This window comes from Capsicum annuum, chromosome 4 (assembly GCF_002878395.1).
Source record: "Capsicum annuum cultivar UCD-10X-F1 chromosome 4, UCD10Xv1.1, whole genome shotgun sequence".
In the NCBI taxonomy this organism is placed as follows: Eukaryota; Viridiplantae; Streptophyta; class Magnoliopsida; order Solanales; family Solanaceae; genus Capsicum; species Capsicum annuum.
Window position 1 is genome coordinate 228240370 of NC_061114.1, and position 14998 is coordinate 228255367.

The 14998-nt window shown below is 37.0% G+C and overlaps 1 protein-coding gene across 1 annotated transcript in view; it reads left to right on the forward strand.

Annotated features, from left to right (window-relative positions):
* Positions 1–4863, forward strand: part of LOC107868531 (replication factor C subunit 1-like) — an 8641-nt gene extending 3778 nt beyond the window's left edge. The window contains 11 exon segments of the mRNA XM_047411733.1: positions 1652–1742; positions 2287–2468; positions 2570–2609; positions 2993–3132; positions 3787–3859; positions 3938–4030; positions 4112–4174; positions 4177–4268; positions 4411–4474; positions 4584–4691; positions 4768–4863. Coding sequence (XP_047267689.1) covers positions 1652–1742; positions 2287–2468; positions 2570–2609; positions 2993–3132; positions 3787–3859; positions 3938–4030; positions 4112–4174; positions 4177–4268; positions 4411–4474; positions 4584–4691; positions 4768–4863 — 1042 coding nt within the window.
* The last annotated feature ends 10135 nt before the right edge of the window (positions 4864–14998 follow it).

A 14998-nucleotide genomic window follows, 5' to 3' on the forward strand; every position in this document is an offset into this window, starting at 1 on the left:
GGGGGGGGGGGAGGAATAAATTTTTTAGGTCTTGCTCTACTAAAATAGTCGGCTTCAGATCCAAGCAGGTATTGTGATTTCCATGTAGGATCTACATGGAAATATGAATATGTTGTTAGGTGGTGTAGCAGAGATGTCTTTCCTGGAAAGATAAGTCAATCAATAGTAGAGTGCACTTTGGAACATGAAGTTCCATTAAATCTAAACAAAAGCATCAATAAGATTAAAGTATTAGAGCAGCAAAATCTCTGTAGATTGACCAATGCTATTGCTGTAACAACCTCACTGCTCCACACTGTAGATAAGCAAGATTCACTGTTAAAGGGTGCAGTTTGCTCAGATAAGGACACATTGAAAATAAAAGATACATGAATATTGTTTAGTTGTTAATTTTTATACTTACATTAGTTGAGTGTTTGCTAGAAGTCTTTATTTTTGTTAGAGATTTGTATAGCCATATGCAGATAAGTGTGAGAGTACCTCTAGTTATAGTAGTTTGTCCTTAAGACAAATCATTTAATGTTGGATGGATGGCCCTATAACCAGCTCTCATCTTTTTTGGATTGAGAAAGTAGTTGATTGGCTCAATAGCATCTGGCTCTTCCCCTATCCACCATATCGTCTTTCCTATATGATTATTGTCACTTGGCTCTTTAAGGCCAGCACTTTGATTTCTCTGATTTATGTAGCAGCTTCTAAAGGAGTGGAGTTTTTCTATAATTGTTGTAAAGATATCCTAATCAACTTTCTTTTTTGAAGTACTGCTAAAACCAAACCCCTTCTGTCTCTGTCTTTAGAATCACTTACCAATTGCTATATGATTTATTAACCACCTACAATGGAAGTCATATATCTACTTTGTTTGGGGTGGAAATTAACAGGAAAGCCACTAATCAGGATTCTGTCGAGGAATATAAACAAAGATCCTCTTTTGATTATTTTTTCAATCAATCAACTACTATATTACTCAGACTCTTCAAGAATGTCAATGGGTGTGTGTCGGATTCTCCAAAGCTGGTGTATTTTTGCGGCATTGAAAGTGAAGAGTCCGTGCAACATGGATCAACTACCCCTCATTTTGATCCTCTAGTGACATTTTAAAACATATGTTTGGAATTGAACTGACACACGAATGTAGGAGTATAAAATTATTTTGGCATATATCAATGGTTTTAAAGGCAATAACATGCATCACTTTGATGTGTTGGTATTTCCGAAAAGGCAAGATTTGGGCAATAAAACAGCTCTGTTTTTATAACCATATACTGCTATTTGTTAAAGCCCTATGATACAACCGTATGTGTTGACTGAAATTCTAAAGCTCAGTTCAAGGGCTTTGAGTCCCATGTATGTGCTTGATGTTTCACATCACTCAGCATATCAGTATGCTTGAAACCAAGTAGAGATTTCCTATTAACATGTCGTGCAGGAGTATAGGTTTGTACTCAGCTTCTTTGAACATTGTTCTCTTACAGAGTTTGTATAATCGTCACTTGCTTTGGATGTTGCAGTTTGTTACAGAACTTCAAATTCTGCCATAAATAGCTTGCAATTGCCTAGTGAATGATTTCACTCTAGTACATGCATACTCCTATGTTGGCATAAATATTATTTTTTAACTGACCAGTTGTGTTTGTTTCTGTGTTGATAGGCTGTTTTATTTTAATGCCAAGAACTTAAAAATAGATCAAAGAATTGACCTAAGTATGAGTGACCCAGATCTTGTCCCGCTTCTTGTCCAGGTACTCTCTACTCCATAAGGTTGCTATTTCTTTTTAAAATTTACTGTTATTTGATTTATTTATTTTTTGTATATCCCTGCTCAGTTTTCTCACTTTCACTTAGAGACCTTGGAGAACTTTCATCATGCTTATAACTTGTTGTGTTCGAGAAAAGGCTGTTGTCTGTACAAGTGCTGAAGGGCTTTGTTGTTACAAGATGTTTGTTGTCTTGGGTTCTATACTATAAAGCTAACTGTATGCTGCAGATGGTTCACTTTTCTTTTTCATTTTTTTGTTGCCATGCCCATGCGTATCAGCAGTATTGGTATACCTCCTCTTTCTATTACTCGTTATTGTACTTGATTATCATGTATATCATCTATGCCGTATCAATTGCCTCACTAAACGAGTTGTAGGCAACAAAAGGCTAATATTCACTTGATATAGGTTCGGCTTTGGTATATTAGGATTCAAAAGCTTTGGAGAAAGTGTCAAGATAGTTTAAAATATTTTATGAGTAGACTTCCATGTGTTTTGGTATAACTGTTTCCGAGTGTAATGGCAGGAGAACTATTTCAATTACAAACCAAGTTCTGCTGGCAAAGATGATAGTGACTTAAAGCGGATGAGCCTAATTGCACGTGCTGCGGACTCCATTGCAGATAGTGACTTAATAAATGTACAAATTGGAAGATACCAGCAGTGGCAACTTTCTCCAGCTGGTTGCATTTCATGTTGCATAATTCCGTAAGACAATTTTCTAAGATATTCTTGAGTTCAGTTGCATTTAACTTTATCTTATAATGCTGGTGGCCTCTTCATCGTTCCTTTTTTTCCCCTGATTATAGTGCTTCTTTGTTGCACGGACAGAGGAAGATTCTTGAGCAGGTGATTGTTGCTTCTTATCCTCCATCTATCAGATCTGATGGCTGAACATAACTTTGATATCGTTTTAAGCTCAATATTTTACTCCTTTCTTTAAACTTTGATGGCTGAGTGTAAGTTTGTCTACAAATCCTGTTATTCTATTGACTTTCTACATTAGATAATTGCTGGTGCTTCAGTATTGGTATTTAATGCCGAAAAGTTGAATTGTGTTCCAATGGTGTTGTTTCAGTATGTCTTATATCCTAGGATTTCTTCTATGATAATCTTTGCCTACCATTTATCCGCTTTCCTGGAGTTTTCATTTGATGAATATTATTTTGATTGTCATCCAATCCGGACTCGTTTGAGGCCTCCTAAATTACAGTGAGTGTTAAATGTTGCAGGATGAATTCAACTGTAACAGGTTTGCTGGCTGGATAGGGCAGAACTCTACAATGGGAAAGAATTACCGAAATCTGGAGGACTTGCATATTCACCTACTCGCATCTGGAGGACTCTCATCTCGTAAATCTCATTTGGGAAGGTACTGTACTTTCTTCTGTATTCAGTTTAACTATTTACATATCTGACATATTAGTTTTCTTCTCACCTGTCTTCTGACCTGATATACTTGTTAATCTCATTCGATCTGTCTTGCAATCTTACATTAGTTTTCAAGGACTTTGATTGCTTTCCATGATCCTTTCAGTTAAGAGTACATGTTCCTTTTATTGTTATCGCTGTTTTCTAATTTTCTCCATCTTATGGTGTTTTTAATTTCGTTTCTAGATCTTTCTTATCTCCGCAAGTACAAATATTAAGATCTATCCTGCTTTCAGACAATTGTTCTTGATTAAGAACTTGTTATACAATTCTTTTTCAATACCTACATAAGTGCATCTGTAGTCAGAACTGTACAGATAACCCTCTTAAGCGAATGGGGTTTCCATGATGCAGTGTCTTGTCCTAGTCCTCTTGTGCATGGGTGGTAGTGTTAATCAATTGTTGAAAAATTAGTGGTTGACCAGAGAACTTTTGAAAACCTATGGCAGGATTCCTGTGTTTTGCGTTCACTTTTCTTCCAAAATTTGGAAGTCTGTCAAAGTTCCTTCCAATAATTTCTTCCTGCATATCGCCCGTACAGATAGTCTTTATGCATCCGTGGCAGCTGGTTAATATATCTTCTCATACATTTCAGGGAAAACCTGAGACTGGACTACTTTACACTTCTTGGAAAGAAGTTGACAGATCCATTAAGAGTTCTGCCTAAGGTGGATTATTCATGCTTAACCTGAATTTCGTTGTGTATATTTGTTTGTATAATTCTAATATATGAATGTAATTTCCAGGATGAAGCTGTAAAGAATGTTGTGGATTTCAAGGATTCATACTCTATAAGCCAGGAGGACTTTGATAATATTGTGGAGCTGTCAAAATTCAAGGTATACCATTGTTTTCAGTCTTCTCCTAATTCCGGTGACCACTTTTAAAATCTGTTCATGTGTTGACTGCATTTGCTCCAGGGATGTCCGACTCTTCTGGATGGTGTTCGGCCTGATGTGAAAGCTGCACTAACAAAGGCATACACAACCAAGGAAGCAAATCAAATGTTATTCGTTCAACAGATTTAATTACTCTTCCCGGAAGCTCCCAAGAACTCATCAGACACAGAAGACACAGGTATTCCGCCTACTCAGCTTTCCCATTAAAAGCATAGTACCGTAGCAGTTGAACTGAAGAATCTTAATGATAGATAATTCCTTCGGTATCAGTTGCATCATGTAGTTAAGAATTATTTTTCTGCATTTGGTTGCAATGGCAGTTGTGAAGAAATCCCCTTACTGTCTATGCTATCAGCATTTTCTTTTTTCTCTTATTTCAATCTGGTCGTTAGGGATAATTTCGCATTTTACCAGATTCATTCAGAACATTAGTAGGTCATGAAATTTCTCTTATATAGAACAGTGAATTCCTTTTACAAATGACTGGGAGCAGTATTTAATGATGTTATTGCTTGTTTCGGTTAACTCAGCAGATGTTGAGAAAAAATTAGAGTTCTGGAACAATTCGATCTTCTCCTGCATTTTTCTGCAATTATTTACTGTCTGTGACCTCCTCCTACCTGTTAACGCTCTTTCTTTCTCGTCTTTCCCTTTTATCTGTTTTTCATTTACAACAGGGTTCCAAGCCTTTGCAGGAAGTGGAAGTTCTAATAGCAGTGATAAGTGAGAGAGGTGGCCGAGGTTCTGGAGCTGCTGCCAAGAGAAAAAGATGAAACCCGAAAGCGTATCTCCCGGACCTCATTTTGTTTGTTACAATCATCGAAAGCGCGGAGGGGAATGTAGGAACTTTGTTTAGCTATTTTTGTAAAGAGGAATGTAGGAAAGATTTGTTTAGCTATTCTACTTGAATTTGATGAGTGCCCGTTTTGTGTCAATAGTTTTGGTTTGATTCTCAAATTTTGGCTTCTATTGTCATGTTACTTCGTTTGGCGTGGCAATATTTGTACTTTGTATTTCTGTTGGTAATACCAACATCCAATTAAGATTTATCATGATTCACAAGCCAACTACAACAGCAATTATATATCCAATGTAGTCCCACTAGTAGGGACTGGAGAGAGTTAGGTGTACGTAGACCTTATGATACAATGCTAAGTGTGTATCAAGAGATTCCAACCAACACATGAACAACAAGATGAATAACTCGAAAATGGCCACACACGGCTTCACTAGGCTTGCAACACTTGTTTGAACTAGAAAAGTGAGTTTAACAAGAACAACAAAGACAATATTGCTAGTGAATCGAAAGAGCCCCGCACGGCTTCACTAGACTTTTATATTCAACAACACTATGTTAACAAGATTTACAAAGAAAAAGATAGAAACTTGACACACAATATTCATTAATCTAAGAACCCTAACAAGAGAAAGGACCCTAAGACTAATAAATATCAATACCAAGTTCTTACTTGTACCAAGAGGAACTCAAAGAACCTCAAGAACCTAGTTTCTAGCCAAGATACAATACTAGTATCACTCTACTAGTGAGAATTTGGTTTTGGCCTCTCCAAATGATGAGAAAGAGAAGTAAAAAATTTACAAGTCTTTGTTTCTTGAATAATAGGAATGACCTAAAGCAAGACTAGCCCTATTACATGGCTTATATAGTCACTTAGAAAGGAGGGACAAAAACCAAATTACCCTTGGCATTTAAGTGGGTGGGTTTGAGGTGTCTTGGTGGGCCTCTTTACATTTTATTAAATATAGGCCCTTAGATGGGCTCACAAGGGCCTCACACATGGACAAGAATGTGGACAAGGTTGGAGTCGCTGCAACTCACGTGCTTGGCTTCGTGTGAAAGGTCTCGAGCTGGGAATTCCCGTATCATCCTCTCCATCTTGAAGGAAATTTGTCCTCAAATTCGGATCATTGCCATCCTCCACCGTCTCCACCCGAGAGAGATCACACACGTTGAAAGTGTTGTGCACTTGATATTCCGGGGGTAGATCAATCTTGTAGGCATTGTCGTTGATCCTTTCTTATACTTGGAACGGGCCATCACCCCGTGGCATCAACTTAGCATTCCTTTGAGACGGGAATCTATCCTTCCTTAGGTGCACCCACACCCAATCTCCCGGTTCAAGAATGAGCTTTCTTCTTCCTTTGTTGGCTCGCCTTGCAACTTCTTGGTTTTTTTTCGCCAAATACAACCTCACCTTCTCATGTAGCTTTTTCATGGCCTCGGCCCATTTGCTTCCATCTAAGCTTATCACAAGATCACTTGGCAAAGGGATTAAATCCAAAGGGGTGAGGGGGGTGATGCCGTATACACACTCAAAGGGTGCTATCCCCGTGCTCGAGTGTATAACACGATTATAAGCAAACTCAATCAACGGTAAGTGCTCCTCCCAAGAAGTCATTTTTCCTTTAACCATGGATCGTAGCATAGACCCTAAGGTCCTATTTACTACTTTCGTTTGGCCATCGGTTTGTGGGTGGCATAAAGTCGAAAACAACAACTTAGTACCGAGTCTACCCTATATGGGCTTCCAAAAGTGGCTTAGGAATTTAGAATCTCTATCACTCACTATGGTCCTCGGAACACCATGAAGTTTTACAACATTATCAACAAACAAAGAAGCTACGCTAGGCGCATCATCACATTTAGAACAAGGAATAAAGTGAGTCATCTTGGAAAACCGATCCACCACGACAAAAATACTATCCCGCCCCCTTCTAGTCCTCGGCAATCCCAACACGAAGTACATTGATATGTCAAGACAAGGACTCAAAGGGGTGGAAAATGGGGTGTACAACCCGTGGGGTTGGATCCGTGACTTGGCTCCTTTACAATCAACACATTGGCCGCAAATTCGGGCCACATCTTTGTGTATTCTAGGCCAATAAAATTGTTCTTCCAAAATTCCGAGGGTCTTCTCGACCCCAAAATGGCCCATTAGACTGTCATTATCTGTTTCCCTCACAAATATTCTCTCGACGAACTTGAGGGAACACACAATCGTCTACCTTTAAACAAGTATCCATCAAATTTGGTATAGGGATGGGAACCCCTATCCGTAACCCACCTATCCCTTTTCAACTCTTCACTTTCCCTATAGATAGGAGAGAAGTGAGGGTCCTCGGGATATAAAGATTTGAGGCTTTCAAACCCCATCAACTTAGACGACAAAGTAGACACAAGCATATGTTTTCGGGATAAAGCATCGGCAATCACATTGTCTTTACCCTTCTTGTATTGAATAACATAAAGGAAAGTTTCAAGAAATTCAATCTATTTGGCATGCCGCCGGTTAAGCTTGTCTTATGCCCGTAGATGCTTCAAGGATTCATGATCCGTTCGGATCATGAATTATTTAGGCCAAAAATAATGTTACCAAGTGGCCAAGGCTCTAATCAAGGCATACAACTCTAAATTGTACGTAGAGTAGTTTAGAGTTGCTCCTTTGAGCTTTTCGCTAAAGTAGGCAATAGGCTTCAATTCTTGCATTAAAACCGCACCTATGCCGACTTTGCTTACATCACATTCGACCTCAAAAGTCTTGTCAAAATTCGGCAATTGTAGCAAAGGGGCCGAGATGAGCATAGTTTTCAAGTCCTCGAAGGCCTTAACTTGTTCATCTCCCCATTTGAAAGGCCGATCCTTTTTAATCACTCCGGTCAAGGGGGCGGCAATGGTGCTAAATCCTTTAACAAAATGTCTATAAGAACTAGTCAACCCATGGAAGTTTCTCACTTCACCTACGGTTTTAGGAGTTGGCCAATTTTTAATGGCATCAATCTTAGATTCATCCACTTTGACCCCTCTTGAGCTTACCAAAAACCCAAGAAATACAACCTCATGGACACCAAAAGAACACTTTTCTAGATTAGCATATAACCTCTTCTTTCGGAGGACATCAAACATACATTGTAAATGATTTACATGCTCATCTAAGGACTTACTATACACCAATATATCATCAAAGTAAACAACAACAAACTTTCCGATAAATGGCTTCATCACATGATTCATTAGCCTCATGAAAGTACTTGGAGCATTTGTTAGGCTGAATAGCATAACCATCCATTCATAAAGACCGAATTTGGTCTTGAAGGCGATTTTCCATTCATTACCCGGTTGCATACGAATTTGGTGATAGCCACTCCTCAAATCAATTTTAGAAAACAAACACGAACCACTCAATTAATCAAGCATATCATCTAACCTAGGAATAGGGTGACGATAGTTTACCGTTATCTTGTTGATGGCTCAGCAATCAACGTACATACGCCAAGTACCTTATTTCTTGGGAACTAGTAGCACCGGAACCTCACAAGGGCTCATACTCTCCTTGATATACCCTTTGTTGAGGAGTTCCTCAACTTGGCGTTGCAATTCCTTGGTATCCATCGGGTTGCTCCTATAAGCCGGTTTGTTGGGCAATTGTGAACCCGACACAAAATCTATTTGGTGTTCAATTCCCCGAAGTGGGGGCAATCCTTGTGGTAATTCCTTTGGGAAGACATCCACGTGATCCTGCAAAACATGAGAAATAGGAGGAGAAATGGAAATGTTAGTGGCGTTAGTGTTAAAACAATGAGCCAAGAGGAGCATCGAAGTGTCCTCGTCATGATCCACAAATAATTCTTTCCTCCTAGCCATCATCACCACACTTCCTTGCCCTTTAGAAATTAGGAGCCCCTCGGTTTCCCCTACTCCCTCACTCTCGGGTTCCCCTTTTTTTCCCTCAATTCCCGCATCTTTTAGTATAATTCATTCACTTGGGAAGGTAATAATGGATGAAGAGTGACCTTTCGGCCATCCTTATCAAGTGTATACCGATTGGACCTTCCATCATGTTTGGTCGACCTATCGTATTGCCAAGGCCTTTCTAACAACATGTGACAAGCTTGCATTGGTATCACATCACAAAGCACCTCGTCATGGTAGTTGGCTACCTTAAAACGTATCACACATTGCCTTGTGACCTTTAACTCGCAGCATTTATTCAACCATTGCAACTTATAAGGACTAGTGTGAGGTGTAGTCGGCAATTTCAAGAAGTTCCTCATTGCAACACTAACCACATTCGCACAACTTTCACTATTTATCACCATAGTGCACACACTTCTCTTCACAAGACATTTAGTATGGAATAAATTCTCCCGTTGTCTAGGGTCATGTATCGCCTTACTAATCATGGCACGCCTCACTACAAAGTTTGGAACCACGCACTCCCCTTCTTGCGGATAAGCATCCTCACAATTATCATCATCATGTGGCTCATTTTCGGGTTTCTCTCTATCTTGAGGCTCAGCCTCATTCTCTTCTTTTTCAAGACCCACTTCCTCACCAAGGTAATACAATCTCCCTCTCCTTAGGATCACATTGCTCCGGTTTGGACATTCATTGGCTTTATGTCCCCAATCTTGGCACTTGAAACATTGGAACCCTTTAGGATTAAGATACTAGTGAGCTTCTTGCTGGGGAGGAAATTTATGGACTGTTTTAGGCTCGGACATCCTTGTAGTGGCGGGTTGGTCCTTGTTTTTGGGCCAACCCGAAGATAGTTAAACCATATCTTTGCTCCTCGGCCAACCCGAGGTTGATGGTCCCTTTGCCTTGAACGACGACCTCTCTTTAAGCTCCCTTTCAATCTCAAGAGCCTCTTGGAAAATCCCTTCAACGATATCAAACTTGTGAAGCGTCAAATGAGTGGAGATCTCTTTGTTCAACCCACACTTGAATCGAATGATGTCATGGCCAATTTTTTCTCCCCGATGATCAAGCTTCAACATGAGTTGTTGAAACTCGTCATAGTATGCCATAACACTTTGATTCCCTTGTCGCAAATTGTACAACCTAGCAAGTAACTCATGACGATAACTTTTGAGAAGATAATGTTGCCTCATTCTGTACCTCAACCGAAACCATGGTGGTGGTTGTCCCTCTACCAACTCGTTGCCGAACCACTTGACGTATTCCCACCAAGTGTTAGCATAGACTTCAAAATGAGCTATGTCATAACAACTCTTCTTCTCCTCCGAGATATCATTCACTTGAAACACTTTATCACACGCCGACTCCCAAGAAAGATACACCTTGGGGTCACTTTCACCCTTAAAGATAGGTAGGCTTAATTTGATGGTATTTATGCCTACGTCTCTCTCTAGGTGTCGATTTCCCCTTTCTCCATTCCCTCAGTATCTCCTTAGATCCACACGACCCCCTCTCATCTCTTTCTCCCTCATATAGGTATCGTCAAAGGTTCCATACCCTTCATAATCCTCTTTACCATATTCCTCAAGGTGGACGGGATAATTTTGGACATTTGGAACTTGATTCGGAGGAATTGGATTTTGTGGAGGTGGTGTTGGTTTAGTGGATTTTGGAAGGGGGTTCGGATTTTGTGGAGGCATTTGACGTCCGAGTACCTCTTGCGGAACTTGAGATGTTTGGGAATGGGTTGATCTATTGGAGTCTCAATTTAGAGGGTTATAAGTGGTTTGTCTTGCAGCATTTAGTGGAGCTAGTGAGGGATTTGGAAATTGTGGCCATGCTTCGCGAGTAACGGTGACGGAGGAATTTCTATCATGTTCACTTGACGAAATATGTCGAGGAGTAGAAGGACGAGAGTTCCTTTGACTCTCCACTTGTTCTAACCTCCCACTAATAGTTGTCACTTCTCCCCTTATGGCTCTCACTTCCGTACTCAACCTTCCAAGAGCTAGGGTCATAGCCTCAAGAGTGACCCTCATATTCTCCTTTCATTAGAATCCACGGTTTGAGATGTGGTTCCCTCCATTATCAAGGTGTCACCTACACAAGCAACAAACAAGTTAGTTTAAAATCCTTCTCCTCACTCACACTCTTTTGGTTCACTCACACTCAAGTTCCACAAGTGTTGTAGATTGGCTAGGAACCCGTGAATCCGTAAGGTATGAGTATGCTCTTGCTCGGAATGGATTCTTGTTTGAAACTCAAAGAATTCTCGTCGGACTAGAGCCAAGAGTTACAATGTATTCAAACGACAAAAACATACAAACAAACGTTGACACGAACACAAAGCTTCAAGTGACTAATTGACAAGCTAGTAGGAATGTACTAGTTTGTTAATTAGTTCTCAAGTCAGTTAGAGGAAACTAGGAATCAATAATTAGAAACTAGAACATCCAAATTTGAGCTTAATTCTCACTTGAACAGTAACTAGGGTGACGTGGCAGCATGTCAATGGCCGCGGGTCCACATAAATAGTTCATCAACTTGAAGTCTTAGTCCCCTTAGATCTTTTGTAATGGATGACTTGTTATTGGGATGGAAAACATAAAGTGTTGTAACATTTTTCAAACCCCACCCCCCCCCCCTTTTTCAAACTCAAAAGGTGATGTTTGACCTCACTAGTCCCACAAGACAAGGTTCCTTATTTTAAGGAAAAATGGATGTCAAGTCTTGAAAAGGTGATGTTGGCAAGTCTTCTCACAAACAATTTTCAATTTTGTCTTACAATCTTTTTGGATCTATTTATCTTTATAGAAGTTAAGACATAAGATGAGGAGAAGTTTAGGATGAACACAACATCAACACCTTCAAGAACACAACAACAATACACCACAATGGTCACTTCCAAGGTTTTTTTTTTCTTTTCACAACATAATTCTCTTTTTCATTAAGCTCAACTTTAGATTTAGACACCTTTTGTGTTGATGAGAAAGAAACTAACACAAGAAACAACTAAACAAGTAAAATTTGATTTTAGTTTTTGTGGTATATGTATATGGTTGAACGGTTTCTTTGCAAGAGAAGATGGACATTAATTTGTGAGGCAAGAGAAAATGTTGACATACAATTTAGGATGCAATACAAGCATATATATTCATTCTCTCACAATAAAAAAGTCATTTAAGTACATTAAAACACCTGGTATGCACAGAATTTGAAAAAGAATTGGATCACAACAATCTATTATACTCTATGATAATTACATATAAGCTAATGTGTACATATTACGGGAAAATTAACCTCAAAGAAGAAAATGTAATTTTTTGATAATTTTTGTTCTTTTATACATTTATATTGATTAACTGTGATCTCAATATATGTAGTTTAAAATCATATAAAAAGGTTATAAGATCAAATAGTTACTTTTCTCAAGACGTGTTTTTGGAGGGACTTTAGAGATATTTCAACACCTCGTTGAGCAATCTTGGTTCAATCCTTAATATATTTGTGTTTATAAAAAAAAGGTGTTGATTAATTAATGTGACATACAAGTACAACAACATACTCAAAAGAAACAAATATTTTTGCCATTTAAATCATGAATATAATGTTGCATATACTGCAATTTCAATTGCAATATAATAAAATATACTTTTTTTTTGTATATAATCTTTTATATCTGACATGAAATACACGTGCACATATACTAAACTAGTTGAATTAGATATTTAAACTTGATATACGTTATGGGTTTTTTTGTTTGTTGGTACTATTCCAAATTGTGTTGTTGACTTCAACTTTAAGGAGTGTAACAAAGAAAGCTTTATAGAGGCAAAGCAAGGAGCTAACCAAGACTTTTTTTGAAAGATTCCATGTCTATGTCACTCTACCAGCTAGCGTAGGAATAATTTTTTGTGAAGATTGGAAAGAGAAATCTTTCTCCCGCATTGTACCTAGTAATCGAACCTCAAGGTCAGCTTCTTTTGTTTTCGTGCCCGCCTAGGCATGTTGTTTTGTAAAGAACTCCTTTTGTTTACTTAATGCATCTTTTCTTACTGATCGGGAAAAAAAAAAAAAAGCCTTTATAAGAGTCCTAAAACTTTTGGATTTTGGAACGTATTGAAAGGAACTTTATTTCCTTATCCTAAATTATTAAGGAGAGGTGAAACAAAAGAAGCAATTTGTAGTTTCCTTATCTTTTAATATGTTTATAAAAGATATTAAACATTTAACTTCTCACAGTAATAATATTATTATTTATAAAAGTAAGAATTAATTCTAGTTACTAAGATGTCAATCATTTATTGCAATACATAAGCTTTGATATTATTGTAAAAATTTACTTTATTATTATATGAATATTTAAGTTGATTAATTCATATTTCTAAAATATTTTTGGCAAAAAGTGATAGTTCTTTGTTTTGGTTTAAAAATTAAAATTATGTACTTTTTTACAATCTCCAATATTATTTTAACTGAAATTAAAATCATAAAATTCACTATTAAAATTTCTTTGAACTTCAAATTTTTTTAGGGCTTGAAGCAAATTAGTAGTCTCACCTTTGAGCCACTCATGAAAACAATATCCAAATTATTTTAGGAAAAAAAAAAGTAACATAGAGAGGTTGTTTTCAATGAATCCTCAACTCGAGAAAATTCAGCCACCTATAATTGAAGTTCAAGAGGAAACAGTTGAACTCTAGTCATATGTAACATGAGCGTCAGATGTATTTGTATAAATATCAACCATATGAAACTGTAGGCACTGATGTTTGATGTTGCTTCGATGTGGATAGATGGCCACCTAAACCAAGACAATTGAAAAGAAATAACATAAATTTCACAATTTTAAAACATAATTACCTTTTCTCCTTTTTTTTCAATTAAAATTTCTCTCTCCTTATTTTTATACATAAGTTATCGACCATATACATTTCTATTTATGTATCTGGACTAAAAAATTTAACTATAATTAAGAAAATAAAATATATGTCTTAAATAAATAACACAATTATCGTTATATTTATAAAATTGTGATTAATGGATCCCTTAGATTCAGTAACAACTTTTTAATTTTAAAATTTGAAACACCAAAGCTATTTCAACGATCAAAATTATAGATTGAGAAATCTCGAATTGATTTTGACAATTACATCTGAATTCCATTCCCTGTAATAATATACAATGCAAACCAATATTAGTTTAATATGCAACGGAACTTAAACAAAAATTTTCAAAACTTGAAAACATAAAACAATGCTTAATATTCATCCCTAATAGCCTTTCATATGCATAATAATGCTATGTATATAGGCTGAAATAAACACACTTCAACTTGTCTAATAGAATTATATACATAACTGTGTTACGTATAACATTATTACACATAAAATATACATAATTATGTGATGTATATGTTCTGAAAATACAACAGTCCAAAAGTATCTGTTTCAACACATATACATAACAAAATTATGTATATGAGTTGATATACATAACTTTGTAATGTATATTTTTTTGAAACAAACATTCCATCAATGTTTGGCATAAAGTAATAACAAATTTCATGCATATGTATATGGTGTGACATAAAAACTCCCAGCAATATCAAATTCCATATGTATATATACATACTTTTTTTTTCCTCATCTTTTATCTTTTCTTTTAATAAGAATGATATCACCAGCATCGATCAAAACTGTCGTGTGTATCTTACCAATTACCACGTATAAGACAAATACGTTTAGTGTTCCACAGCTAAAAAAGGCCTAAGACTCTAAGTTAAACCTCTAAGCATAGTGTTCCACATGAAGAGACCTGATTAAGTAATTTGAGCAAACAACTTGTGTGCATAATGAATAGATGTTGAAAAAGTAACGATGAAAGCGTAAATAAGCTCGCATAGAATAATGTGGTTCGAGTTGAAACCATTGATGATCATGAAAAATGTGCTTTAAAGATTGGAGATTTTTGCATTTTCTCCATAGTGATGACGATTGTTGGTCAAATCAAACGAAAACTCTATACTAACAATTGAGAGATTAATAAAAATCTGTATTTTGAAGAGTTCTTGAGAAAGACAAACACTTGAGGAAAAAATATATATTAAAGATCAGAAAATAGAGATATATTAGAAAATAAATGTTTCTTTCAAATAATATATTAGGTAATTTGCTCCTTAATTACTC